Source organism: Pavona decussata, unplaced genomic scaffold (assembly GCF_977016875.1).
Source record: "Pavona decussata unplaced genomic scaffold, jaPavDecu1.1 SCAFFOLD_270, whole genome shotgun sequence".
Classification (NCBI taxonomy): domain Eukaryota; kingdom Metazoa; phylum Cnidaria; class Anthozoa; order Scleractinia; family Agariciidae; genus Pavona; species Pavona decussata.
This window is the reverse complement of record NW_028145672.1, coordinates 799,127-826,653: the sequence shown is the minus strand read 5'-3', so window position 1 is coordinate 826,653 and position 27,527 is coordinate 799,127. Positions and strand designations below refer to the sequence as shown.

Below are 27,527 nucleotides of genomic sequence, written 5' to 3'. Positions count from 1 at the left end.
CCCGTGACGTCAGCGGATCCACATCCAAAATGTCCTCCTTATAAATTTTCTAAGAAATGGCCGGATCTTGATTATTTTAGAAACTCCTCGCGTTTTCGGCCATAAGAGATGTCCAGGAAATTCAGAGTCAAACTATAAGTTATTGAGCACTTGTACAGCATAAAAGTTCGATCATCAACTAGGGATTCTTCATGTTTAAAGTCGAAGAACAAGGGCCTATGTCTCCTCGAAATGGCGTCTATATCGTACAAGGAGAGATGTCTCTTGTCGTTGCCGCTCTGCGGAGAAATGCTCGCGGGGGATCCCACAGCCACCAGGTATGATTAACTGATCTAAAGACGAATACGATAAGGAAAATTGAATCACTGAAGCCTAGCACATTTCTTTACATTGTGATATCAGTTCTAATAATTATTATACGTCACCGGTGTTTTAATTGCAAGCATTTATATCCATAATCTTTATTCTTGGGAAGAAATCAAATCACTGTAGATTAACCGGTATTTGATTTACTGACTTAGTCCTCACTTGTGGCCAATCGTTGATCTTTCAAGTTCGAAGACAGATCTGCATGGATTTGTGCTTCTGTCTGTGTTAAATATTAATCGTAGAAATAAAAGTTGTACAAGAGTAGCTTGATTTTAATATTAGCTTATGTTAAGTAAGCTTTTAAATGTGCAGACCTCATATATTGTTTAAAGGTGTATTTAATGTTTTTCATTGAAAGTGTAAACCTTCTGCCACAGCTGTAACCTTTAATTTCCAACATCAGGTTTTGCAAATTTATGTGAAGAATATCCATATAATTTGAGAGAGAACTTCTTCATAAAAATACAAAATTCTTGAATCTCATCAAACTATCACATGATGCATAATTTGAGTGAATTAATTAGGTTTCCTGCTACAACTGCTCTGATTAAAATAATAATTATTATCGATTTTTATAGGGTCCTTGTGCTGTAGTTTTTGAAATTTACATGTACTCTGTATCCCAAAATTTTTTGAGTTTTAATGTTTTTCAAGTGTTAAATGTGCTATTGTTTTACTGTATTATGCATTTACTTGACAGACACTTCTTCTCATAATGATTTAAGTATTATTTAGATATTATTTTTTTTAAAAAAACACAGAGCTTTCCCTACTACTGAATACAGATCTTGCCACAACGAAAATTGTACCTTGAACAGTGAACCTGAGCTTTTGTGGTCAGACAGAAATTATAAGTGAAGCTGACAGTTGTAGGCTAAAATGAGTCTAGGTTAAAATGATTTCAACCTAGGTTGATTTGTATTTCTTTTGTGAAGGTTGGGTAATTTACATCTGAAACAAAGGAAAATACAAATCAACCTAGGTTGAAATTATTTTAACCTGGGATTCATTTTAACCTACAACATAGCCAATAGGAATTATTGTACTATTTAAAAGCTAGACAACATGCAGTACAGTTACACTGATGAATAGTACATTGAAGGTATTAACCAACCAAAATGTACATGTACCAAGGAATGCAGAACTAGACAGTAGTGCGTGCAGTAAAATTACCGTGAAAATCATCTAGGAGTTAAACAGAGTTACGCAAGGTATGTCTTGCCACGACTGCAAACACCTACTGTGTGTTGGGCATCACACTCCATTAACTGCGTTTTACAGTCTGCATTGTAAAACTCTTATTAAATTCGAAATTAATTGTAAGTTACAATTTCTTTTACAATTGAACATGCATGACCAACATTGGTATCCAGTCACAATTTATTCCCTAACTTGAGCTGTTCTGGCAGTATCAATGATTGTACCTACAGTATATATGAGTGTTTTAATTAATAATTTTCACTTTATTAATAATTAATATTAATTTTAGGATGAAGAACAAGATCCCCTACTGCATGGATTTTCTCAACTTAAAGACCAACTTGTTACTGTTGCCGGTGAGTACGACACTGACTTGACAGCACTTTAAGTCACAATAATAATAACAATTATTATTGTTATTATCATTATTAAAGGACTCAGAGCATAACCAACCTTTGTCGCATTACAGATCGCTTTTTGCGAGTTTAGCTCAGATTCACCAGATTTTTTGCACGTGGCCTTGAATTCCTTCAGGAAACATTACACCAATGTTTTTTTCCTTGTATTGTGCTTCGTTTACAATAACAAACCTATGACTGATTATTGGAAAGATTTTTGTTTTTATCACAAAATGAAGTACAAAGCAGCGGGTAACACATTGGAGCAATGTTTCCTTCAGGGAAGGAATTCAAAGCCACATGCAAAAACTCCTATGAATCTGAGTTAAAAAACAAAAATTGATCTGAAAAATTTATGCGACATAGGTATATGAAACATATATTTTGAACTGCAGATGAAAGATCAAATAGAAGAAAGATCCTCGCAGTTACTACGCAACTTAAGCAGTTGCGAATAGAAAGCCTGAAAAAAATTCCGGTTTGAACGGGATTCGAACCCATGACCTTTGCAATGCTGGTGCAGTGCTCTACCAACTGAGCTATCAAGCCAACGGTTATGTGTATGCCATGAGCCCTTAAGTTATCAACCCTTAAAAGCCCCAGTATCAGCTTCCATCTTCTCATCACTTTTCTCCATTATCTCCCTTGTTCCTAATTGTTTGAAGTTTTTTTTAAAATCAAGGCTTTCATCTGGTGAATCATTCGGTGATTTTTTCATTTATTCTCATGACTTACAATGGTTAATCAAGTGGTGGTTGTAGGGAGAAGTTACATGTCGATCACCATTGCTGCTTAACAGGTTAACAAAGAGAGAACTTTTTACATCCCCAGATGAATACCAGAGCAAAAATTGTATCTTAAGGCTGGTGCCATTTTTTGCTACTGCACATGTTCTGTGCATCTCAGAATGGTCTAAGAACCGGGAAAGAGTCCTACTAATTTAAAGATATTTTGTGCAGATTATGACTATGTGGGAAAGAAGATCTTAGCAAGGACTTTTGAAATCTAAAATGGAAATTGGGTGTACAGTGTAAGCACGCATTTTTCAGAGATAATTATGCTTCAATTAAAAACACCATTTATTTAATGCTGTTTGGAACTAAATACACAACAGTGTAAGGCTTCCTTCTCTATTCAAATTGAAGGTTAATTACATTTACCTATCTCTGAAAATGCGAGGTTAGCTACCACCAATTTTCCTGTTGGATTTCAATAGCCCTAGCTAAAAATAATCTGCTTTGCCACATAGTCATACACAGTGCAAAAATACTGCTGTATTTACTAGTAGGCACCATCCTCAAGTCTATAGTATTATACTGCATATAGATTATAGAAAAAATAGACAAGGCAATGGAAAAGAGTTTTAAGTTACTATAATTATGTGTGTATTAATTAAATTGTGAATAATTATATTATAAATTGTTGTCGTTCAATTGGGTCTCCATGTGTAGCAAGTCTGCTTGGTTATGACTGTCCATCTTCCGGTAGATAATGATTTTGTGCCATGTTCTTCGCTTTTAATGATTTGTTTTCAAATGCAGCGACCTAATCGCTACTGTTGTCTGCTAAGGCAGTTATACATAACATACTTGCCAGTATTACATGTATCTTCTCTGAATAATAATCAACAAGACTACTGGCTTGTAGAGAATGCAATGTTCAATGAAGTCTACTTTTTGGCTTAATACAATGGAAAGCAACAAAATCACTTGACAATTTACTGTAAGAGAAATTGGTTTTTATGTGGAGATTGGTAATGAGTTATCTGTACTGAGTTTGTTTCTGTGAGTTGAGTTTGTCAAGAGTATGAAAAGTAATTATTGATTTCCTGGTGGGAATCTATCCTTTCACTTTTCATGCACATTACCAGACTATTGCTCCGGCCACTAATAGCAACAGGAAAACTGTTCTGGAGCTTGGAATCTCATGATTGATAAAAATATCTGTTTGAGAGGCCTGCATCACCTCAGAAATTTAGATTGAATTATGAAGTGAAACTAGCTTCCTTGGATTTTTTCTCACCTTAAACTGTAGTAACAGGGAGGGAGGGGGAAGGGGTGGGAAATAAATTCCTTTTGCTTTCAAAGGGCAAAAAAGTTTGCTTTAAGAGAACGAAATACAGTAACCTAGACACAAGCAGCTTCTAAATACAGAGAATAGGGATCTGCTCCTGTTGACTGTGAATTAAAAAATCAGTTAAAGATTCTGAACAGCTCAAACGGCGTTACCATGCATTAATATCCTTTATAGAAGAGGGAAATAGAAGCAACAGTTGAACTCAAGTATTTTTGTTAATAAAATAATAAATATTCTCAGCTTGTTGGGTGCCCCTGATACAGAGTAAAACACCAAGTGATTTAAAAATGTGGATGCAGAGAATCGAAAAATATTATTCAAATAAAACATAATTTACATGTATTTCCAGAACCTAACTATTATTTTTTATTGCTTTTTTTAAACTACTAATTGAATTATGTTTTTGAAAAACTACTGTTCCAGACTGGTCTGACAAAAATGTTAAAACTTCAAAATCTTGATGTGCGTTCTTTACGTAGAGGATCATGTGAAATTATAGGCTGATTTTAACTTTAGAAGTTTTGGCATCTATTCTGCTCTTTTTTCACAATGTACAGGTGATAATCTTGTGTTTATCTGCAATCTTTGATCTTTTGACTTAAACCAATAAATATTTAATGACTCCCTCATTTTCAACCTGACACAGCATACATCTAAAACCTCTGAAGCTTAAGAATTATGCTTGTCAAAATGTTAGACATCTCGTGCTTAACAGCCTCAAAGCTTCAAGTCAGACCGAGTAAGTCTTGGTTAAGACTATATTTCTTGTCTAATTATTTTCTTCATTACAAATTTTCAGTGGTTATTTATCACAAATGCTTTTGGTAGCTGGTAATTTTGTCTATCATAGAACACTTTTCCATTGCCACATTCAAATTAGAAACAGATTGGATTGTATTTTCTATGAAAAAGCAGGAATAGTCCTGGCCATTCACTCATAATTTTGGAGGTATTTCGTTGTTAAATTATATTATCTCTGTAAAAGAACACAAATGCAGACTTTTTCTTATGATGTTTATTTTTGTAAAATTTGCCACCAGTCTGTTTGCTTCTGATTTTAAATATTTTTTGTCATGGATTTTTGTTGAACCTATACATTATCTGTAATTAAAACGTAATTTCTACTCTGAAAAGGCATTCATTGTTGAATCACCTTCCAGACTGTTTTTGGCTACTGTCTGTCACACCATAGTTTTCATGCTTTTTGTATTTTCCTGTGTTGGGATCCTTACTGATTCAAACCAAAAAAACAGATCAATGTCACCTGCTGAAAATGTCAACTAAGACTAGTCCAGTGTCACAATAATGTCATATTTATTTTATTATTGTTTTTATCCCCAGCCTTTAATATAGAATAATGTAAATTTGTGAGATCTTTTACTCTTTCACTAAAAAAATGATTAAAATCATGTTCTCTTCTGATAATGAAATTATGTATTTTGAGTTTTGCAAAATGTTAATTCTAAAATCTTAAAATTGCCTCATACATGTAACACATCATCCAAAAAACTTAATGGTCAATATTTTTCACTTAGAGCAGTCATGCAATTTATATACATGTGTAAGTACTTTGGGGCAATACTTTTTGTTCACTATGTGTTTTTGTCTGTATATAATGATCAAGGCAGTGGAGGACACTGCTGATCGAATTACACTGTATGTGACTTTTGTATAATTTAATGTTTATGTAATTGTTTGCAGATTTGAGTGAAATCGACGTCAATACATTCCTGGGTCCTTTTCTTGATGTGATCAGATCTGAGGACACAACAGGGCCCATTACTGGTGTGGCTCTGTCTTCTGTCAACAAATTTCTGTCCTATGGACTTGTCGGTATGTACACTAACACAAGATCAAAGTAAGGAGAGGTTCTTTGGGGGGTGGTGGGGGGTGGGGAGAGGATTGTTTGGGGGTGAGGTGTAAAAAAACCACTTTATTTTTCCACTGTTATGTCATTTTACCAAATAAGGTCGAGAACGCCCAAAATATAAGACCGTAATTCACTGTCAGTAGTGTCCTGGCTTGACTGGTTTACAACAGCAAATACGGACAAAATTTCACTGGCTTTCTGTGTTGTTTACGTCATTCGCACGCGCCGAAACTGATGGACAGATACATAATGACGGGTGTATTTCAACAATCTTTCTAGAAAAGAAATCCAAAATAACAAAATCTTTTTGTAGTGGAATAATAAATCTCTTTAATGGTTTTACAAACGTGTTTAATACCCGCAGACATTTTGCTCATTACTCGTATTTTTCCTTCCCCTTCGAGGCTCTGAAAAATACTTTGCAACTCACAAAATATCCGCGCATATTACATGTAAAACCGTCGGATAAGATATACGTATTGTGGTACAGTGAACAATGAAGGGGAACTTGCTTGCTTGAGGTTTGCCCCTTTTAGGGATAAAAATACCACATTGTTTTGCTGCTTTTAAGGAGTTCAATTTTAAATCATTTGCGACAAACAAAACTGATTTGTCTACCATACAGTACGTCTTTACAAATGGTAGCCAGCAAGTACAACCTGTACTGTATACATTTAAGTAATTTAAAATTTTTGAATGTAACTTCTCTACAAGAAGTTAGTGCAAGGTACTTGATTCCAAAATGGCTGTTCAAATAGAAATCAAACTCATATGGGTGAGTGACTCTCCGTCTTACAGAGTTGAGAAACTTACTAGATGTTCGAAACAGCTCGCAAAATCATTTTCACAGGCAGTCACTTGGCTTGGTGCTGAGCTGTTGATGAAACTTTGTCAGTGGATTTAAGGGAAGGAGTACATCGTATACTTAAGTCTGCTGTCTGTTTTCTATTGCAGACCCCACCAGCGAAAGTGCGGCATCTGGTATTGAGAATCTTGCCGATGCTGTCACTCATGCCAGATTTGTTGGTACAGATCCTTGCAGCGATGAAGTTGTCCTCATGAAGATTCTTCAGGTACGGATGCTCTACAAGGCACGGCAAACATTAAATGCTCTCCGTGCTGGGAGCAGGCTACATGTATTTGCTCACTTGCTCAGATGCGCAAGGCATGTGCCATGCCCTGTGATACAGTAAAGTTCAAAAAATTAATTAAATTGTACATCTGTATACTCTGGGAAAAAATCTTTCTTGTCCAAGATTAGCAGACACTCTTTCAATGAGCCCTGTTCTGAAAAACTGAACTCTTTCAATGAAGCCTTGTCAGAGGTTATCCTTAAATCTGGACCAGGATTCTCAAACTCATTAATAATTCAAAAGCCAAAGACAGGAAATCGTGCATCGTGACGTGTTTGGATATCTGATGAAAAACTCCTCATTTTTGCATCCTTAATTTCCCCTTCAAAATCAGTTTGTTTGAGAAGTTATATCGAACACTCACCACAGTGTTTCATCACAATATCAATCGAAGTTCGTCAAAAATACTCTGCTATGCGTCGTATTTTCAGCTCTCTTCTCAGTGTTTGATATGTGATGAAACACTGTGTCTTGTGTTTGATATATTACGTCAAATGTCACGTTACTATAATGCACAGTGCACAACTTAATATAACTTATAATTATTATTTTCCCAGGTGTTGAGGACTCTGTTACTGACCCCTGTTGGTGCGCACATGACAAATGAATCAGTTTGTGAGATCATGCAGTCATGCTTCAGGATCTGTTTTGAAACAAGACTTAGCGGTAAGAATGATGTGTTATTCAGTCATTGGCACAGCTTAATCAGAAAAAAAGAAATTTGAATTCTCCCAAGAGGAGTCTACATGTAACTTAAGATCTTCTGATTACTAGTTCAGATGCTCTACCACTGAGCTACAGGAGACTTGTGGGAGCTAAGGCCATTAAACTAGGTTTATGCAACAATCATCAATCCTGTGTACTACAGTACTTGGATTTGAATGTTGGATGTGTGGCATTTGCACAATGGAATAAACGTGGTAGTATATTTTAAGTCTGGTAAATACGTGAGAATGATGTGTGTTATTCAGTCTGTGACACGGACATACTCAGAAAGAATAAATGCACGAACTAATTATGAGTTCTCCCAGCAGCAGGAGTTGAGCCAATATGTATGACCTTCACATTATTCCATTGTGCATTAGCCATTTGCAGACCACCCAACATAAACTGATTTCTGTAACATAATGAAGAAACCAGAAAACATGTACTTGTAGGCAGTAAACGTTTGTAAATAGCTGTGAAATCTGTTTTGTAGCAGTTATGCTAAATAGTGAGAGTTTATTATTGTCTTCCATTGATTTGGAGTGAAACAAAAACTTTTGGAGAGTGTGCAGGAATCTTTGTGCATATTTACATGATTCATAAGAGAGGAGGTTTATGTTGGCATCAGTCATTACAGCTGTATGTATATCGGCTTTCCAGAGGTGCTGAGTCTCTCAACTGTTTCTTCGAAATAGCTTAAGAATTTTTCTGGACTATTGTGTTGTCTATAAATTACTCTGCAGGTGATATTGCTTTTGTTTTCTTCATACAGTATGTTCACTTATTTTCTTTTCTTTCTTTTTTTCAATGTTTGTATGGCTCACTGACAAATTGTATATAGATTTCTGTAAACTGTAATTAATTCTTGTAAATTAGTCTTCTCACTACCCGCCCACATTAGCTCTAGCTACTTGCGGGTTAGTGTTGTCTTTGAATTTTTACGTTAACATTTTTGAATAAACTTGAACTTGAACTTGATTTTCAGAACTTCTTCGTCGTTCAGCCGAGCAAACTTTGATGGACATGGTGCAGCTTTTGTTCTCCAGGTGAGAAATTGTAAAGAAATCGTAGTGTTATAGTAAATATTTCTACATTATTTTTTGATTGGAAGGAGGATGTACATGCATGTATAAATGCTGTGGTTTAGTTTTATCCTTGGTTTAAATTTTATTTTCCATTGTTTTAAACTCAATAACCATACCTAAGAACAATGGGAAGATAAAATTTAAACCAAGGATAAATTTTCAGGAACCACAACATACACTGTATATGTGGCAACTGAGAGGAGTTAATACATGTATATATAAAGAGAAATTTAATCATTTAATTTTCGTTGTTTTTCAGACTTCCTCAATTTAAAGAGGAATTAAAGTCAGGCACAGTCCCCAATATAAGAAAGGTAAAACAATAATGAAATTCTCAACAAGCAGTGGTAAATGCAAGAAACACAACTTAACAAGAAATAGCTTATTACTCTTCTAGAAAATGCAAGTAACCAATACAAGATAGATGTATACCAACATTCCTGCACTTATTTCTGCCGTATATGAGACTGAACCAAGGCAATCAAAGCACTAGTACATAGTTGTGAATAAAAGGAATGTGTCTTCTTTGTGTAGATCGCTTGTGTTTCCAAGAAAAGTAATACGCTATTTCTTGTTTACTGTATTTTGTGTACATGTAGTATTGTATTATCAGTGTTATGTAAAGCTAATAAAAATCCTTTCTTTACAAAAAAAACAAAACAAAAAAAAAAAAAAAACAAGAAAAGATGGAAGAACAAGGCTATGCTGGTAATAAAATAATGTTTTCTACAAACGTAGGTGTTCAAAAGAGCTGGAGCTATTTCTACAGGGAAAAGAAAAAAGCACATGTCACCTAAACCAAGAAGAGCACAACAAGAAGTTCCTCTTGCAACGACGACAACAACAACAACAACCACCACATCAACAGCGGCAACAGGAGCAACAACACCTGCACCACCAACAAATATTGAACCTGAACCAGAGGATGTTAAAGTTGAAGAGGAATTTAAAAAGGAAGTTGAAGAAGACATTGATGCCGACATGAAAGAAAATGAAGAATTTGTTAACGAGGAAGCTGCTGAAAAACCGGAAGTAACATCTGAAGGAGCCATCCCAGATGGGGACTCAGAGAAAGCTGTTGAGGAGTGTCCTAGCACCACAGAGCCCCTGCCTGAGGGAGAGCCATCAGTGGCATCACAACTGATGAGTGGGGAGGGTGAAGGCGATGGTTTGAGCATGGAGGGACTGGTCATGTCTGAAGATGAACGCGAAGGACGATGTGATAAGGTCACGGAACAGGTACATAAAGCTTAAAATAGTTATTGAACAAGACAGTATAATTATGACAGTTCGTCACAGTTTAAACTATTTTAGTGGCTCTGTCAGTAACTTAGAATTCAATCACTGATTTGTGTTTTTTAAACTGAAGGATGCTGCTTTGTGCTACTGTATGCATCTCCGCAAGTCTAAAAATTACTAACAGTGTATTGTGTATTTTCTGAAAGATTTGTGTAGGCCCCTATAAAAATCTTACAGGATCATAAGTGGATGTGTTGATTCTTGATCTGTAACATGGGATCTTGCAGCTGAACATTGCCCTCTATGATCCTGGTAAAGATCCTTTAATTTAAGATGCTCTGATGTTTTAAGATCTCAGCATCTCTTACATAAGGTCCTGATTTTATGATCCTGGTTAAGGTGTTTTTGTTGCAAAATCCTGCAAGGTTTTACATGTATGTGATGCTAAAAACCAGTTGAGTTTTATTTTTCTTTGCCTCAGGTTATGGTTACCGTAATGAAAACTGCACAAAGGCAAATAAAAATTAAGCTGGTTTGGAAAAAATTTAAACCCCCCCAAAAATTTATAGCCCAACTTTGATACAATGTATATCAGCCTGAAACAATAACATCACTTCAAGGTTCCAGGGAATACATTTTTTTGGGTTTATTGCCTGGAGCCTCGCAGTGGTGAAGCTGAATTTTAACATATTGAATATATATTGGGCTTTTTAAACGACAACATATCCACTTAAACTATGCAAGCAAGGTTGTCTGCGTAATTATTGACCTCTGATTAGGATGGCCAGGAAAGTGTGGCTAGCACCCTTATGACAGAAGAAGATAATGACGATAGTAAAGAAATCATGGGGAGTACGGCGTCATTAGAAACAGTAGGATCTGAAGACTTGTCGGAGATAACAGAGGGTAGCCAACCAGAGTCAAACATACAACAAGATGACTACGTCAACCCTCGCGGGGTGCGATTTACACCTCAGGAGCCTGTCAAAGAAGGTATTGAAATGATCTTCTTTATATTCCTTTTACAAGACTGTGAACTTCTAGACTCAACGTAGTAAAATAATGGTTCCAACTTTGTAGTGGTGGATAAAATCATTAAGCGACTCATTAGAGAGATTTACATGTAGAATTGCATTTACGGGAAACAACAAATATGAAATTTGCATAATTTGATGTTTTCTTGATAAAACAAGTACAGTATTGTATAGATGGTTATAGTGCAAAGTAATTCTGACCTTTGATGCTAACGGAAAACTTATCAATTTTAGTGAGAAACTGAAAACAGTTGACTATAAAAATTAGCGAAAAAACGGGACGACGTTTCTGTGTCATCTTGGCACCATTATCAAGTAAAGAATGTAACAGGAAAGATAATTTATACAGAAAGTAAAGGACATAACTGTATAAATTATCTTTTCTGTTACATTCTTTACTTGATAATGGTGCCAAGATGACACAGAAACATTGTTCCGTTTTTTCACTAATTTTTATAGTCAACTGTATTTCTAAATTTCATCTTATTAGAAACTGAAAACAGTGAGCAGCAAATTATGAAGGATAAACAAAGTCACATAGTTCTTTCTGCTGTTTGCTGTTTGCAAAAAACGTAATTTTAGATCTCTCTATCATATTAAACTTCTTAATTTATATAATTTTTTATGTAATATAATTTTTATTTTAACCATACAATTAAAGGGTTTGGAGCATAACCGACCCAAATGACTTTTCAGATTGCTTTTGTGGTTTTAGCTCAGAGTCACCGGAGACTTTGCACGTGGCTTTGAATGCCTTCAGGAAACGTTGCTCCAGTATTTTATCTGTTGCTTTTTGTACTTCATTTTGTGAAGCCGTAGAGAATACTATCATAAGCTAACGTTATTCAACTTAATCTTATATTTAAAATTATCATGTTAACTGTGAATTGTTCTTATTGTTCCACAGGCGCTGGTCCCTTGGTTCCTTATGGCTTGCCTTGCATCAGGGAACTGTTTAGATTTCTTATTTCACTTATCAACCCTCATGACAGGTGGGTTACAGAAGAATGCATCATATTTAACCCTTTCCATCCTAAAGGTCGATGTAGACAGTAAAACTTTTGCTTACGACTGTTGCATGCAATTTCTAGAGGGCGCCATGCTTGCATCATGCAAAAAATTGCACACAACTCCCATCACTCAACATTGCCTATACCTTCGATTGCCGTATGATTTTGAAACTTGTTTTAAAATCCTACAACAGTTTTTGTGACGTATACAACAGTCGTAAGCTAGCTGTAGGTTTGATTTACACAAAACAATTCATGTCGTAGGCCTGTCCTAACCTTAAGATTTCTTCACCAAATTTTTCAAAACAGCATAGAAAAGAGCAATGCTTACCTGTGATACATGTACCAAATGGTCATGATGAGTGAAAGTTTAAAAGTGCCAACATTAAAAACTGCAAAATTTCACTGATTAGCACATGTCATAGGTCTCCCCCCAAGCTGTGGTTTAATTTGCAGCTTTTAATGCATAGAACCACCTGAGATATATCAGTCTGTAAGTGCATTAAATTAAAAAGGAGAAAGGAGAAATTTGCTAGCCTCTCCTCAATATTTTGGTAAATGAAAATGACTATATTGAAACGCCTATCATAGTAAGGAAAATAGGCCTCACCAATTAGTTGCAACACGTAAAGTTTTGTTTTTCGTTAATTTTTTGACCTTTTTTTCTTTTTTTTTTGTGTTTGTGTTACTCTTGATTTCTCTACCTCCCCTAAATTTTATTCAGTTATGTCTTTGATTGTAATAACTGTAACAATATTAATGTTATCCTTAAGCAGTTTTAAGTCTGGCCCGCCTAGATTAAAGTGCCCCTAACCCTTCAATTTGTTTTCTTTTGGTAGATTTCCATTTCTGTGAAGAACTCATTTTCGAAAATTTTTTTCAGAAATATTGAATCCTTTTTTTTTTACGAGCCCTTAAAGTTACTGACATTTTTAAATTTTTGCGCGCTATAAGCCCCGCTGGACAAATTTTTGTCTCGTGGGCTCATTAGGAACGAGCCAATGAGAAGCGACACTTTCTTCGCTGTGACGTAAGAAAAGGCCTCGGATCGTTATCAGAAGGAATCTTATGCATGCTGATTCCTTTCTCTACATTTCGAGAGTTGCTGCATCCAAAAACCACACATTTTCCAAGCATTTTCTCTGTTTACAATTGAAGCATTACCGCGAATCTTTGGATATTTTTGCACGATGTCCTTTTCTTACGTCACGCTCCATAGTTGGCCGAGTGGGGGACTAATGCGAACGATAGGTGAAAATATCGACAAGACTGCCTTCACGTCTAGCGCTTGTAAAAACAAAAGGATTCAATATTTCTCAAAAATTTTTTCGAAAATGAGTTCTTGAAAGATATGGAAATCTACCAAAAGAAAACAAATTGAAGGGTTAGGGGCACTTTAACTCTCGCTACCCGCGGACCAGTCTCTCTTTTTTGCTAAATTTTTGAATTTTTGAATAAACTTGAAGACCTTGATAGTTACCAGGAGGTACCATTTTTTTCTTTTAACTAGTGCAAAGATCTTTGCAAGACAAGTTTGCTAACAGACTTTCACTGCAATTAACTAAATATTGACTCTTAATTTTGGGGGGCTACTTTACGAGGCAAATAAATGTGAAATGTTTGTTTATTCTTTTTTTCAGACACAATTCAGAAGCCATGATCCACATGGGGCTATCACTATTAACAGTTGCTTTAGAATCCGGCTCTCACCACATCGGAACTTTTCCGTCTCTCATGAATTATGTTAAAGATGACATGTGCAAGAACCTCTTCTGGGTAAGGACATTTATGCACTTCATTTCAACAAATCGATGGCATTTTCTATGGTCTATACTCTTATAGGCCTTGTTTTTTACAATAACATAGAAACGTTACGAGCAGAATTGTCATTATTTTCCTTTAAGAAAGCGTGTGACATCATTTCTATTGTCTGTACTCTTATAGGCAATAGCTATAAGCCAACTGGTGCACGGAAATTGTGACAGTTATTGTAAAAATTGCCTTACCTTATAATCAACCTCATACTACGTGAAAGGTGTTGGGGAAACTACAGCCCATTCAAGAAATTCACAATTGCATAGAAAGCAGAATGTAAATGCAAATAAACAGTTGGTTAATACAAACTGATTGACTGAGTTATTTGGTAATACTAAAGAAATCGACTCTCTTTACAGTGGCCAGATTACCTCATCAACTCTTTTCTTAAAACCAAATGTTTGTTTCCACCCCCCACCCCCCCCCCCTCTCCGCCGCCCATCTATTTGTAAATTTACACTGTAGATGTTTTGCCACAGCATCCGTCAATCGTTTTGCCACCCACGCAAACAATCAATTCTACAATCATTTTTGTAGATAATTATTGTATGACCGTAGAATTTTTTCAAAAATTCCATTGGGTGAATTTCGACCATCAACGCCGTGTCTATAACGCAATTACAATGTACATACTGTAATATTGTCAATGGCGTGGCGGTTCCACAATATCTTAGTTCTTGCTCTGTTTAGTGTTTCAGTAAGGCTTGCTACACGACAGGCCTTTGTTGTAAAAGAAGCTTTAGTTAGAGTGGAGCTGTGCTTTGGAATAGTTTGCTTCCAGATACCAGACAGTAACTGTCCTTAAACGCATTTAAAGCTAAGCTGAAAAAAAGGTGATTTCAGGGGGATGGGGACTGGGACGTATCCAGGCGCCTGTTTGTCAGGGCTTAGAGGCCCACAGCTTAATGCACCTACACTCCAAGGTCCCAAGGGTCCTTGGTCGACCTCGGCTATTAACGAAACAGTTACCTCAGAAGAAGACTTACTTTACTATGGTATTTTATGTCCACCGAACACTGCATAAAACAATTGATAATTAATTAATGAAATTTTTGTTATTTTCTTCACAGCTTATTCAGTGCGACTTTCTTGGCTTGTTCACCATGGCTCTTAGAGTTTGTTTCTTGCTGTTTGAAGGCCTCAGAGTTCATCTGAAATTCCAAATGGAGGTTTGTACGAACTAAAGCATATATTGCGAGTTCGTAATATAGTCGTGAAGGACGAATAATTGAATATGAATACATGAAACATATACTTGAACTGTGGGTGATAGATTAAATTGACGAAAGACGCTCTCAATTATTTACGCAACTTAAGTAGTTGCAAATAGATAGCCTGAAACAAAGTCAGGCTTAAATGGAATTCGAACCCTTTTCGCTTTCTTTTCGCAACAGCTTAAGTTAGGTAAATAACTGCGAGGATCTTTCTTCTATTTAATATTTCCCCCACAGTTCAAATACGTGTTTGATATATTCATATTCATTGATTGTATTTATTACTATATAAGATGGAAAGGTATCAAATCTAACCAAGAAGGTCTCAACTTTTGAACTTTGTTTTTTAGATGTTCTTCAAGAAGCTGATGGACATTTTAGCGTTGGACCTTCCAAGTGTTCATTATGAGAAAAGAGAACTAATCCTGGATGCCATTAACCAGGTGAGAGAGATTGTTATTATCATGTCCAAAACATGTGGACAACCTCTAGTTCACTTCTTGGAAACAAACTTTGTGATAATTTACTGGACAAACTCTCTGCTGATAAAGATGGTAACATCGTCAATTCTCAGTGTGATTAAGCGATTGCAAATTGAGCGCTTGGTTTTAGAGCGGTTTTCAATCGTGTCATAAAACGAAAACCAAAGTTATTACTCTGACCAATCACTGCAGGCGTAAAAAGTGCAGTGGACCAATCAGAATTCGTAGTGAATTCATGCAACCGGCGCCAAGCGCAGGAAAACGCGTGCGAGGCGAGTCACGATTGTTTTGGTTTGGCTTCTCATTGGCTGAGAAAGTGGCGCAAGTTTTGCTAACCAATCAGAGTGCAGTAAAGCGAAACTAAAGCAACCGCAAAATTACTTTCGATACTCAGAAAACCAACTGAGAAACTCATTTGATAAAACCTAACATTCGCTTACACTCCCCGACTAACTTCCCTTATCTAATTGTGATTAGTTTAACTTGAATCAGAAAGATCGAATGACATTGACAAAAGAAAAAAAACCTCTCGCTTCTTTAAGAACAGGTCTTCCTCTAAAACTGGTACTTCATTTGTCTGTGCTAGGTTTGCTTGACAGAAAAATAGGCTTACACAGTTCTTTGTCATCAGTACAACCCTTGATTTTCTCTGTCAGGTTTCTTGAGCCAACCGTAGTCTGTAAAGTGATAAACATCTTTTCATTGTGTTTTTGGATTTTGTTTTCAGTTATTCCGCGTTCCAAACTTGGTGATGGAGCTGTACCTTAACTATGACTGTGATATTTACAGCACTAATGTGTTCGAGGAGCTTTGTAAGCTGCTTTCTAAGGTAGGAAATACAATCTGTTTTTATTACCCTTGACAATGTTTGCTTGACAAATTCACCCAGGCATTCTCTGATCAACCAAAGAGTTAAAATAGTGAAGAAAACCAGGCCTGTGCAAATAAATAAAGCACATTTCAAGGTGGCTGCCGTTACAAGGTGGCTGCCGTTATGTTACGAGTAGAAAAAAAGAGAGAAAACGGAGAAAATATTTTGTTAAAGGAAGTACATAATGAGCAAATTCAAACCCCCACACTTACCTCATTGAACTACGTTGTCGCGCTTATAGATTTTCCATCGTCTTTTTTAGTAAGTCAGCAAATCATTGCTTTAATCCTTGCCTAAGCCTAATACTAAAAAATAACAGTATTGGCTAATTTACAAATCGTAAATGTAACTTTTTGCAATCTTGAAACTACATATGTAAGGGAAAACTTTGTGCTTAGTGACCTGGTCTTTGACTGGAAGCGAGGCTGGATTTGACTTTGTTTTGTTACAATCCTCACTGCTTTTCAGATGTAAATGCAGACTAGTTACATGTAGGATAAGAACATCACGATTTTCATATGAAGATTAGTAACGTTGTGTAAGAAAACAGAGTCAACTTTAGTCTTGTTCCTTGTCAAGGTCGCCACGTACACAAGTATAAAACGAGCTATTGTGAAGATGTCAGTTTTCAAACATTTGGCAGTAATCTTCCCTGGCAAAAGTGCTGGACATTAACACAGAGAAAAGGGCAAATTAACCGGGGAGGTGATAGCACGTCAGTGATGCGTTGTAGTGGTGTTCTAATCTCCAAGCGTACTGCAGTGTGATTTAGGGTGTTTTGTAGCGGTTTTCCTTAGTGTTTTGCTATCGAAGCTTCCCCATCCCTTTCCGCTCTATTTCTTCATACCAATCAATCATTGTGAGGATGGGTTGCGGGGATTTGCCAGCCATGGGGGTGGTATTCTATCTCGGTAGGGCCTCGCAATGTCGTACCCAGAGTCCTCAGGCTCTTTGGCCAGCGGCTGGTCGCCAAGAGAGAATGATTAAATTTTTTCGAATTCTCGGGTCTCTCTCCTGGCGACCAACCGCTGGCTAAAGAGCCTGAGGACTCTGGGTACGAGATTGGGGTCTTGCTGGCCAGAGTGGAAGGCTGTGGTGTCACAGGCGCCCCATTCCTTTTAAGCAATGCAGTTGGTTAACCTGTTATTTGACGGTTGTCCCTCGTTAGAATGCATTCCCAGCTGGAAGTCTTTATAGTGTGCATATCCTGGCCCTTGACGCTCTTCTTGCCGTGGTGCAGAGTATTGAAGGACACTGTCATTCGCAGCTGTTGAACACAGTGGAGAACGCTATTGCAGAGAACATTTCGGATGGAACTCAAAAGAAGAAGAAGGAGAAGACAGGTGACATTTGATGCACATAAAAAAAAAAAGCTGAAAATGCTGAGTCTGCTTGAAAAATCTGAGCTCAACTGAGAGAGTGCATCAGTCATTTCCAACATTACCCAATCCCCACCCCACCCTGCTAGGTATAAGGAAGGCTAATCATGTGGGTGAGTTAACCTCGCCGTGGGCGAATTTTTCTGAATTTCTGGATTAGCTGATCACTACGAGATTGACGTCGCAGTTTTCAGGCCAGTTTGGGGTACTGAAATCTCTACCTGGCTTCATGAAGAGATGCTTTGAAAAAAAGGAGTTTGCAAATCACTGAAAAAAAGTTTGACGCTGGGCTGAAAAGTCTCATTTCATGTTGGCCAAGTCGTCATGAAATTTCGGGTATGAAAAGAGTGATAAAGCTATTTTCTGAGACGAATCTCGATGCTAGTTTGCTCCATGCAATTTGAATTACAGAGAGATTAAGATATACCTTTACGGCAAACGGTGAACGGCAGAAATGACCACGGGACCATGTTTATCCAACATTTGGCCCTGTTTTCAGTTTCTTAGTAAAATTTAGTAGTTAAGCATAAGCATCAAAGGCCAGAGTTAATTTGTACTATGCTGGAACACTCTCCCAATATCAATTACTTCTTAGTCTTGTTTTTTTCACCCTTAAGGAAAAAATGTTGCAGTTTTTATCTGTAAAATTTTGAATTAGCCAAGCCGGACTAACCCAGCATCATATTTTCTATTTATTAATAACAGCCGAAGTGGCCTCTCTTATAAGCCTGGTGGTTCTTGAGGTCTCCTCGCCATTACCTTGACTTGTAAATTGAATGATTTTTTTTTTTAGTAAGGCAAATAAATGATAATAAATAAATGCTATACTCATGCATGTACCCATTAAAAAAAAAAAAAAAAAAAAAAAAAAAAAAAAAAAAAAAAAAAAAAACCGCGAGTCTAAATCTCAGTTTTATATTTACTTTAGGTGACGATGACTCGGGAACAGATGAAAATTGCGATTCACCGCCTTTGTCCCCACCCTCTCCTCCCACATCTGGCTTTGCTATGGCCAAGAAAATGACCGTGGGGGTGGTATCAGAGGAATCTGGGATCCAAGAGAGTGCTTCAAAGAGTGCCGATACTAATCTTACAAATGACAAGCTGCTTTATTCAAGCATAGGTTTAATGTATTCTTCTCAGCTGCCAACGGCTGACACTCTGGCTAAGCTCAGGCAGAGAAAGAAGGTAAAAAATGATATTTTTTCTCTTGAGTTTATTGCAGCGGTTTTCATTTGAGCGCCGTAGAACCAAAACCTAAGTAATTACTCTGGCCAATCACAACAGACGTAAACAGCGCGATGAACCAATCAAAATTCGAGGCAAAAACATGTCACCGGCGCCAAGCGCGGGAAAACGCTTGCGTGCAAGTCACGTTTGGTTTGGATGTTGTTTCTCATTGGTTAAGAAAGTGGTGCGAGTTTTGCAAACCATTCACAGAGTAGAGTGAGGCAAAAACCAAAACAAACGCAAAATTATTTTCGACAACCAACCGAAAACCGCTCTATCTACTGAAGTTGCATCACATCCGCAAACGTTTAGTTCAACAACATTACCGGGCCGAATGATTAATAAAAGTCGTGTGCACCGCAACAAAAATCCAAGACAGCCCATCTTTCACTAATTTGAAACATAACTCACAGCATAAATCTTGCAGTTAATGTAGGGCAATTTTTTCGTACCCTAAAAATTAGCTGGAGCCGAATTTTCTCAATTTAAGAGGAAAGTAAATGACTGGAGAGAGCAAACTTGCCTGGGATTCGAACTCGAACCTTCCTGACTGAAGCAATATCGAAAGTCCAACTAGTTTCGAAAAAAAGATCGATTGATTGATTGATTGATTTTTTTAGATTTTGCAAGCTGGCACTGAGCAGTTTAATAACAAGCCCAAGAAGGGAATTGAATTCCTCCAAGAGCACGGCCTGCTCTCCTCTCCGCTTAACCCCGAGGAAATGGCGAAATTCCTGCGTGAAAATCCCCGCCTGGACAAGAAGACCATTGGTGACTACATTGGCGATAAGAAGAACAGCCGTATTCTTGAGGCTTTTGTGAGGTAACGTTTCCATGGCTGCCTAGATCTTTTTCTGTCAACTTCTCAGAGGCTCAAATCTCGAACTTCTTATCATCAACACTATCGTCGTCGTCATCATCATTATCATCATCATCATCGTCATCATCATCATCGTCATCATCATCATCATCATCATCATTATCATCATCATCATCATCATCATCATCATCATTGTTATCACCATCATCATCGTCGTCGTCGTGGTTGCCATCGTTTTTATCGTTGTGATTTTTTTTTTTCAGATCTTTTCATTTCCATGACTTGAGAGTGGACGAAGCCCTTCGTTCGTTCCTGGAGAGTTTTCGTCTGCCCGGAGAAAGTCCTGTTATTGAACACATCATTGAGTTCTTCTCTGAACTATTTTATGTAAGTCGACAACTTAATGTGGACAAGTTTGTTAGGGAGGGGAATCAACGTTACGCCCTATCTCATGTACCAATGAGTACTGAGCAGTTTTTCCATTGTTCTAGCTACCCGCTTGGTTGCAGCTTGTGCCACATCTTTTTGGTGCGTTCTGCACATGTCTGAGGATGGCGCTTATTAAGTACGGTGCGGGAAAAGGAGGTCTTACGGGTAACCACACATTTTTCAGAGATAATTATGCAACTATTCTAAAAAGCTTAAAAATACTGTACATGATGTTATTGGAGGTTTTCTAAATTGAAGCTTAATTCTCTCTGAAAAATGGGTGGTTACACCCTGTTTTCTTTCTTGTTTTCAATAGCCCTCGCGAAGATCTTCTTCCCCCCCGTAGTGAAAAACCACGCAAAAATACCTTTGAATTACAGTCGGACCTCTACTAAGCGGCCACGTATTAAGCGGCCACTCTCCATTAAGCGGCCACTTTCCAAAGTCCCGAATTATTATTTTGTCAGTAAAGTGCTGTATTCGATACCTCTATTCAACGGCCAACCTCCATTAAGCGGCCAGTTTTCAAAGTCCCCGGGGTGGCCGCTTAATAGAGGTCGAACTGGGGTATGCACCATCCTTAAGAAATCGGACTTAATCGGACCAACCCGAGATGCGCAAAGCGTATGCGCAGTAGTATGGAGCCACCGTCCTCAAAACACTCGTCAGAAAACAACATAATTTTTAATAACTGAAAAAAACTAATATTTTCAGACTTGCCACAATTCAGCTCTTCGCTTTGATTCCATTAAAAGTCGAGATTTTTGCTGGCAAATGTTCGTATTTGCTGTCCAAATGAACAAAATATTGAGTCCAATCCCATTTCTCATGTTGTTTATGTCTCATTTATGTCTTGCAGGAAGGTAACCCCGAGCCGTATGCTAACAAAGATGCGGTGTTTACACTGTGTTATGCTGTTATTATGCTGAATGTTGATCAACACAATGCCAACATTAAACAGCAGAAGCCAATGACATGCGAGGTATAGTCAGTTCCAAAAATTTTATCGATGATTTTATTGCAATATTGTCGCTTAAGGTTACCTTATACCTTTAGAGGTGTCTCGCGTCCAAGCGATGTAGCGGCGATGTAGTTCGTCCAGTTTAAACTGTAGATACCTAAACCCATATATCAAATTAAAGCTTGTAGAGCTGGCTATCAAACCATACCAAGAATTTTGAAATAAAATGAATTGCCGAATGTTTTAGCACTGTTTTCTCAAATCAATTTTTTTTACTTGGAGGAGACACTTTAAAGAGCTAAAACTTAAAGGGAATTTGTTCGTTTGCCTTCAAATTTGGACAGTAGCTAGTTTAACATATAAACAACAAAAACGTGTCTGCGAATTATTCAATGTGCGTTGTACAATTAATGAAAAACGAAATTACTTCGTGACAACAGACTTCCGGAGAACTTCATTCACTGATTTTAGAGGGCAACATTTGGCAAATTTTCTGGAATTTGTTCTGTATGATACAAAAGCGACTTGTTTATTTGTGTTATCAATTGAACCAAATTTCTAGAGGCGGAGGTTTATATGTCACCAAATTTCCAGTAATATGATAATCCAGAGAATGTGTTGAAACTACAGATAAGTAAGCTTAATTTTGCCTTTTGTCTTTTGTAGGACTTCAAGAAAAATCTTAGAAAGACTAATGGTTCAAATGACTTCAAAGCCAGCATGTTGGAAGAAGTATACCACGCCATAAGGTAACAACGCGATTTTGTAGTGTTATCAATCGCTAATCTGGGCGTGAAATACGTTTCGACCGACTCGCCTCCTCTCTGGTTCTCGGACGCGGGGCTTTATGGGAAGAGGAGAACCTCTTTCAACCTTCCCATCAACTCTCAAATACTCATGTCACCGCAACTCATAGTGACAGAGATGCACTGAGCACAAGTCATACGCAATGGTTTCATTAGTAAGCGGAGTTGCTGTGCTGTTTTGTGATTTACTGGGAGGCGTAATACAGTAAACCCCCGCAACTAAGAACCTGGAAAGTAAGAACCAGTTAGCCTAAAATTTAGATTTTATACCCCCTATAAACAAGAACCTATTTAGCCTAAAAATTGAAAACCAGTTCTTATTTTCTAAAATCATATTAGTACATTACAGCTGCAGTGCAAGAATCCTATTTGAAGTAAAAAGCAGATTCTCATTACTGTAAAAATGAGGGGTTTTATAATAAAAAAAGAGTGTAAGACATTATGTAAATTTACACAGCAATATGAAGATTACCACACTAATAAAGTCTGAACAATATAACACTGTAAAAAGTGGTCACTTAAATTTAGTGCTTGACAAAGTCCCTAAGATATTGTGTTGGTGTTCTGAACAGAGTTAGAAAATAGAAAATAGGCCAATTACCATCTTGTTTTGCAGCTGAGTTTTATTTGCTTTTCTCCAGAATTAAGAACCTATTTTAAGAACCTAAGTAGCCTAAAATTGCGTCAACTACCTTTTATATAAGAACCTGTTTAGGCTACTTCCCAAAATTGTAGGTTCTTAGTTGCAAGTTTTTACTGTAGTAGAAGGGAGGAGGTAATGGGAGAAAAGGTTTTGAAACTTCGAATATAAGCGCTCGCAAAGAACGATAACGGTATGTTAGAGATACCCAAATGGTGTTGATTTTCCACGCAAAATCCGCTTTTAACATCTGAACCTTAACTCCAACAGGAATGAAGAGATTGTGATGCCGGCTGAGAGAAGTGGGAAAATTAAAGAAAATTATGAATGGAAGGTGAGGGTCATTTTACAGAATTTGCCTGGGTCGTGAGTTCAAGAGTTCTGGTTCGTTTACGTCCCATTTGCTTTACACTCTACAATCCAATGAGTAGAAAGGAAAGGTTTGGTTTTCATGATAAATAACGTTCAACTCCTCTCTATCCGCCGTCTATTAAACAGGTTTTGTTGCGTCGTAGCTCACAGCTGTCTTCGCATTGCAGGGCTTCGCTGAAGAGCAGCTAAGTGAAGTGGGCTCAGCTGAATTAATTCTATTGAATACAAAGGAATTAACTAATAAAAAAAGAATCCTCAACCATTTGTAATATAGCTTTACTTATGTCTGTAGAGAAATTCGCTTCAAACCAAGTTTTACGGTTAGCTTGCGCCGCGCACGGGATGGCCATACGGAGCAAAACACGATTGCGTTACACTACGCACTTAATGACTGGCTCCAAGGGAAATGGTGAGTTAACATTGAGGGTCGAGGGGAAACAAAACTCTCTGTTTCCCGTGGGGCCAGTCATTAAGTGTTTGTTATACCTCCCAACTCAAAAATAGTGTCATGACTGCAAAAAAATATTTTCTTGACACGGGCTGGCACACAAATTTGCCGGGGTTTCAAGGTGCACGACTTGATCACGTGCGAGTCGAAAGTTCAAGCTGTTGTTTCTGTAGGGAGTTGGTGAGTTTTGACTCATGGCGCGTGACACGTTCTCCTCCAATCAGAGAACGTATCTGAGTTGGGAGGTAAAACAACCTGTTTTGTTTTACAAATTGTTTGTGTTTTATCAAACAGGTTTTGTTGCGTCGTTGCGGCACTCCTGAAGGGAAGTACATTCATGGTATCGGCAGTAGTTTTGATCAAGACTTGTTTCTTATCATCTGGGGTCCGACAGTCGCGGCTCTATCCTATGTGTACGACAATGGACTGGAAAAGAGCGTGGTACAAAAGGCTATTGTGGGATTCAGGTAAAATCCTTGCTTAGGGTGGCAACTGATGAGTAGCTAAGTTCAATTCCTAGCAGTATGCTAGACATTGTCGTATAAGGATTGCCTTGTTAATGGATCGCTGTGAAATTCACAAGGACGGATTGGGCACCCCCCTCCTCCGCCAAAATAAAAAATAAAAATAACGGTTGAATTTAGTGGTTCTTGATATCTTTATAAACCCTTAAATTTCCTGCAGGGAGTGTGGTACGAGCAGGGGATTGTGAGTTAATTTTTTTTTTTGGGGGGGGGGGGGGGAAGAGGGGGTTGGTCACGGGAATTTTTAACAATTGCAACAGCAGTCAGCTGTGATGGAACCGTTCATTGAGGTGAAGGCGAAGGGCGTGAACCCGAGAAAATACCGAAGAATGCACTGTTTTATAACGCCATGTTTTCCTTTCCGTCTCCTAAATAATCCCATCATCAGTCAGTTGTAGTTGCTGTAGTTTTCTGGAGAGACGACCATCCCCCTCCCCCCTCCCCGAGGTAAGTAAGCACTCCCCTGAAATGTTAAGTAGAGACAAGGCTGGTAAATCTGAATCAAATCCCCACCCTTCCCTGCAAGGCCCTAGGTTTGACCTCCCTGGGAAACTTATTTCAATACACTGTGCCCATAGTTATATTTTTGCTTGTTTGTTTCAGAAAATGTGCGTTGATTTCAGCTCACTACAGCCTGTCAGATGTGTTTGACAATCTAGTCATCTCACTGTGTAAATTTACCACCTTACTTATACCACCAGAGGTGAGTAACAAATCCATTTTACTCCTGTCGGTTGAAACCTCTTTGGTCCATTGTATATATCTTCCCCGGAGAGTGTACGGAATTTTTGGTGGGGATGCATGGCTCGCTTCTCTAAACCATGACTCTATTTCAGACCAAAATATGTAATTTTCTGGTACCCTTTTTCACACCTGGGAAGTTTGCACAAAACTTAACGCCGCGCGTAAATGCAATCGTCAGACGTTAAAATACTGAATGTGACTGGGCTGAAGGTCTGGTGTTAGCAGTTACGGCCGACGTTAAATTTTATGCAACTCACCTCTGGTCTCTAACATTCATTCCTATTTTCAGACCTGGTTTCTCGAATGTATACCCGTTTTCAGACTTTCAGATCAAAATAATTAAAATCTATACCCTGTTTCAGTCGAAAGCAGCCAAAAAAAAGAAAAAACCCATCCCCTATATGGGGAGCACCCCTCCCCCCAATCTCGTCTTTGTTAGCCAATAATCTCAGATTATGTCAGACCAAAATATGTTATCTTCCGGAACCCTTTTTCAGACCTGGCGCCAGTTGTCCAAAGGCCAGATAACTTTATCCGCTGGATAATGCACTCTTCAGGGTCTAAAATATACTCCACGTTAAATGTTGTCCAAGGTTTTCGTACGCTCCCAAAGTAAGCTGTGGTTAGAGTGTGCATATTCGCTTGTGCACGAGGAAATACGTACTGAAATCTTTGCACAGATTGAAACTGTCGGATAGTGACTTATCCATGGGACAAAGTTATCCGGCCTTTGAACAACTGGAGCCTGGTTTTCTAAACTCCATCCCTGTTTTCAGACTTTCAGACCAAAACTGGTTAAAATCTATAGCCTATTGGCGCCATACATACCTATATGGTTTACATAAGTGAGTTACTTCCCTCCCTCCCTCCCCTCCACCCCTTCTTTCATTTTTAGCCAATCATCTCTCTATCTATATTGTCATTTCAAATCAGTAGATAAGTCGCTCTTTTCATTCCTAGACTGGTGAAAGCCTCCCCGTGTCATTTGGTAGAAATCTCAAGGCACAGCAGTCCGCTAGAACTCTGTTCGCTTTAGCTCATCGCCATGGAGATATCCTTCGAGAAGGCTGGAAAAACATTATGGATTGTATGCTTCAACTGTTCAAAGCCAAAATGCTGCCCAAGACATTGGTCGAGGTACTGAGATACACATAATTTGACATAATCATCATTAATTAATCACCCTCCCCCCCCCCCCCCAAAAAAAAATTAATTAATCACCCTAATATTTGACATAATTATTGTTAATTAAATCACAGTGGTATTTGTCATAATTACCTTATATTTTAAATTTACGTTGATATCTGGCATAATTATCCCTAATTAATTACGCTCCTATTTGACATAATTATCATTGATCACGCCCTCATTTTACGTAATTATTATGATCTTATAACGCTGCTATTTGACATAATTATCAGTAATTAATCACGTTGACTTTTGACGTACTTATCCAAAATTAATCGTGCTAATAATTGGCATAATTATCTTTAATTAATCACACTGACGGTTAGCATACATATAAGAAAGAAAATGGGAGACCGCACGTGGCAAATAAAAAAATATTTGACCTCGGCTGGAATCGAACCATTTCCTTACTACGACTAACGCTCATGGGTTCATTATAGTACTTTAACTTACACTGCAGATTTAATTCTCTGATCCATTATTTGTGTCATTGGTGATGGCGTCAAAACTTTTATCTTACCACCAAATGTTTGCATTCATGTAAGCAGTGTCGCCAGTTCGCTTGGGCCATTGTGTGTTGCTCGTTTCGTTGTGGTAAAGCATGTCTCGTTCCTTTTTGTGAATTTTAGGCTGAGGACTTTGTCGAAGCCAGTGGTAGGATAAGTCTTCTACCAGAAGAATTGCCATCTACAAGGTGTGTGACAGAAGGCAGGATGGCAGTTTTTAAACTGTCTTTTCTTTTAACAGATATAGAATTAGAGATTGTACTCTGCTTGTCAAGCAGACCACAACACCTTCAAACGAGCAACGAAACATTGTTTCGGAAACGTCGTTATCTGGGTCGTTTTCTCTCGTTTTTTTCAAGCAAGCAGCAGTTGTTGTGTGCACGGGTAAAATTTGGGCTCGGGGTCTTTTCGCAGTAGATTTTTACTGTGCACGAACACGGAGAAGCAGTAGAAATGTGTGATGGATTTATTAATTGGTCAATGTCATAGGCATACTGTTTCTTTTTCGAGTATGCCTGTGTCGCGGACCAAAAAATATATACAGCCATCATTTATTCACCAGGCCCCAGTTGTTCAAAGGCCGGATAACTTTATCCGCTGGATAAGGCACTATTCAGGGTCTAAAATATACTTCACATTAAACGTTGTCCAAGGTTTTCGTACACCCCCACACTTAACTGTGGTTGGAGTATGCATATTCGCTTGTGCAAGGGGAAATACTGAAATATTTGCACAGATTGAAACTGTCGGATAGTGACTTATCCACAGGATAAAGTTATCCGACCTTTGAACAACTGGAGCCAGGCTTAAAAATAACATTTTTTTCACATATACCTCCGCAATAACGCTTTCTCGTTTAAAGGGGCGATTTTGCTGTATTTTAGTCAAAACAGCTCAAATATTTGACAACGAACCTTTTTTCCAACATGAAATTGTTCTTAGAGCATTGGAGAGAAAATACTGAGGAAGCGACTTCTCT

The 27,527-nt window shown here is 37.8% G+C and overlaps 1 protein-coding gene and 1 non-coding gene across 3 annotated transcripts in view; one reads left to right on the top strand and one right to left on the bottom strand.

Moving 5' to 3' along the window:
* Positions 1-8: 8 nt before the first annotated feature.
* The window catches only part of LOC146455756 (Golgi-specific brefeldin A-resistance guanine nucleotide exchange factor 1-like), a 111,329-nt gene continuing 83,810 nt past the window's right edge, over positions 9-27,527 (top strand). For both annotated transcript variants that reach the window (XR_014858953.1, XM_085093866.1), the window contains exons 1-25: positions 9-317; positions 1,859-1,925; positions 5,745-5,876; positions 6,868-6,986; positions 7,604-7,712; positions 8,737-8,797; positions 9,096-9,150; positions 9,575-10,075; positions 10,855-11,068; positions 12,017-12,101; positions 13,760-13,895; positions 15,005-15,103; positions 15,499-15,591; positions 16,358-16,459; positions 17,670-17,844; positions 18,809-19,068; positions 19,731-19,933; positions 20,194-20,317; positions 21,219-21,341; positions 21,987-22,069; positions 23,037-23,100; positions 23,881-24,053; positions 24,714-24,813; positions 25,815-25,991; positions 26,672-26,736. Coding sequence is in view for 1 of the 2 variants with exons in the window: in XM_085093866.1 (XP_084949992.1) it covers positions 192-317; positions 1,859-1,925; positions 5,745-5,876; positions 6,868-6,986; positions 7,604-7,712; positions 8,737-8,797; positions 9,096-9,150; positions 9,575-10,075; positions 10,855-11,068; positions 12,017-12,101; positions 13,760-13,895; positions 15,005-15,103; positions 15,499-15,591; positions 16,358-16,459; positions 17,670-17,844; positions 18,809-19,068; positions 19,731-19,933; positions 20,194-20,317; positions 21,219-21,341; positions 21,987-22,069; positions 23,037-23,100; positions 23,881-24,053; positions 24,714-24,813; positions 25,815-25,991; positions 26,672-26,736 (3,446 nt within the window). In the remaining variant the exon portion in view is untranslated. The remainder of the gene's footprint in view (positions 318-1,858; positions 1,926-5,744; positions 5,877-6,867; positions 6,987-7,603; positions 7,713-8,736; positions 8,798-9,095; positions 9,151-9,574; positions 10,076-10,854; positions 11,069-12,016; positions 12,102-13,759; positions 13,896-15,004; positions 15,104-15,498; positions 15,592-16,357; positions 16,460-17,669; positions 17,845-18,808; positions 19,069-19,730; positions 19,934-20,193; positions 20,318-21,218; positions 21,342-21,986; positions 22,070-23,036; positions 23,101-23,880; positions 24,054-24,713; positions 24,814-25,814; positions 25,992-26,671; positions 26,737-27,527) is intronic.
* Trnaa-agc (transfer RNA alanine (anticodon AGC)) lies at positions 2,444-2,516 on the bottom strand. The gene has a single exon. It is a non-coding gene; the product is annotated as a tRNA-Ala (tRNA).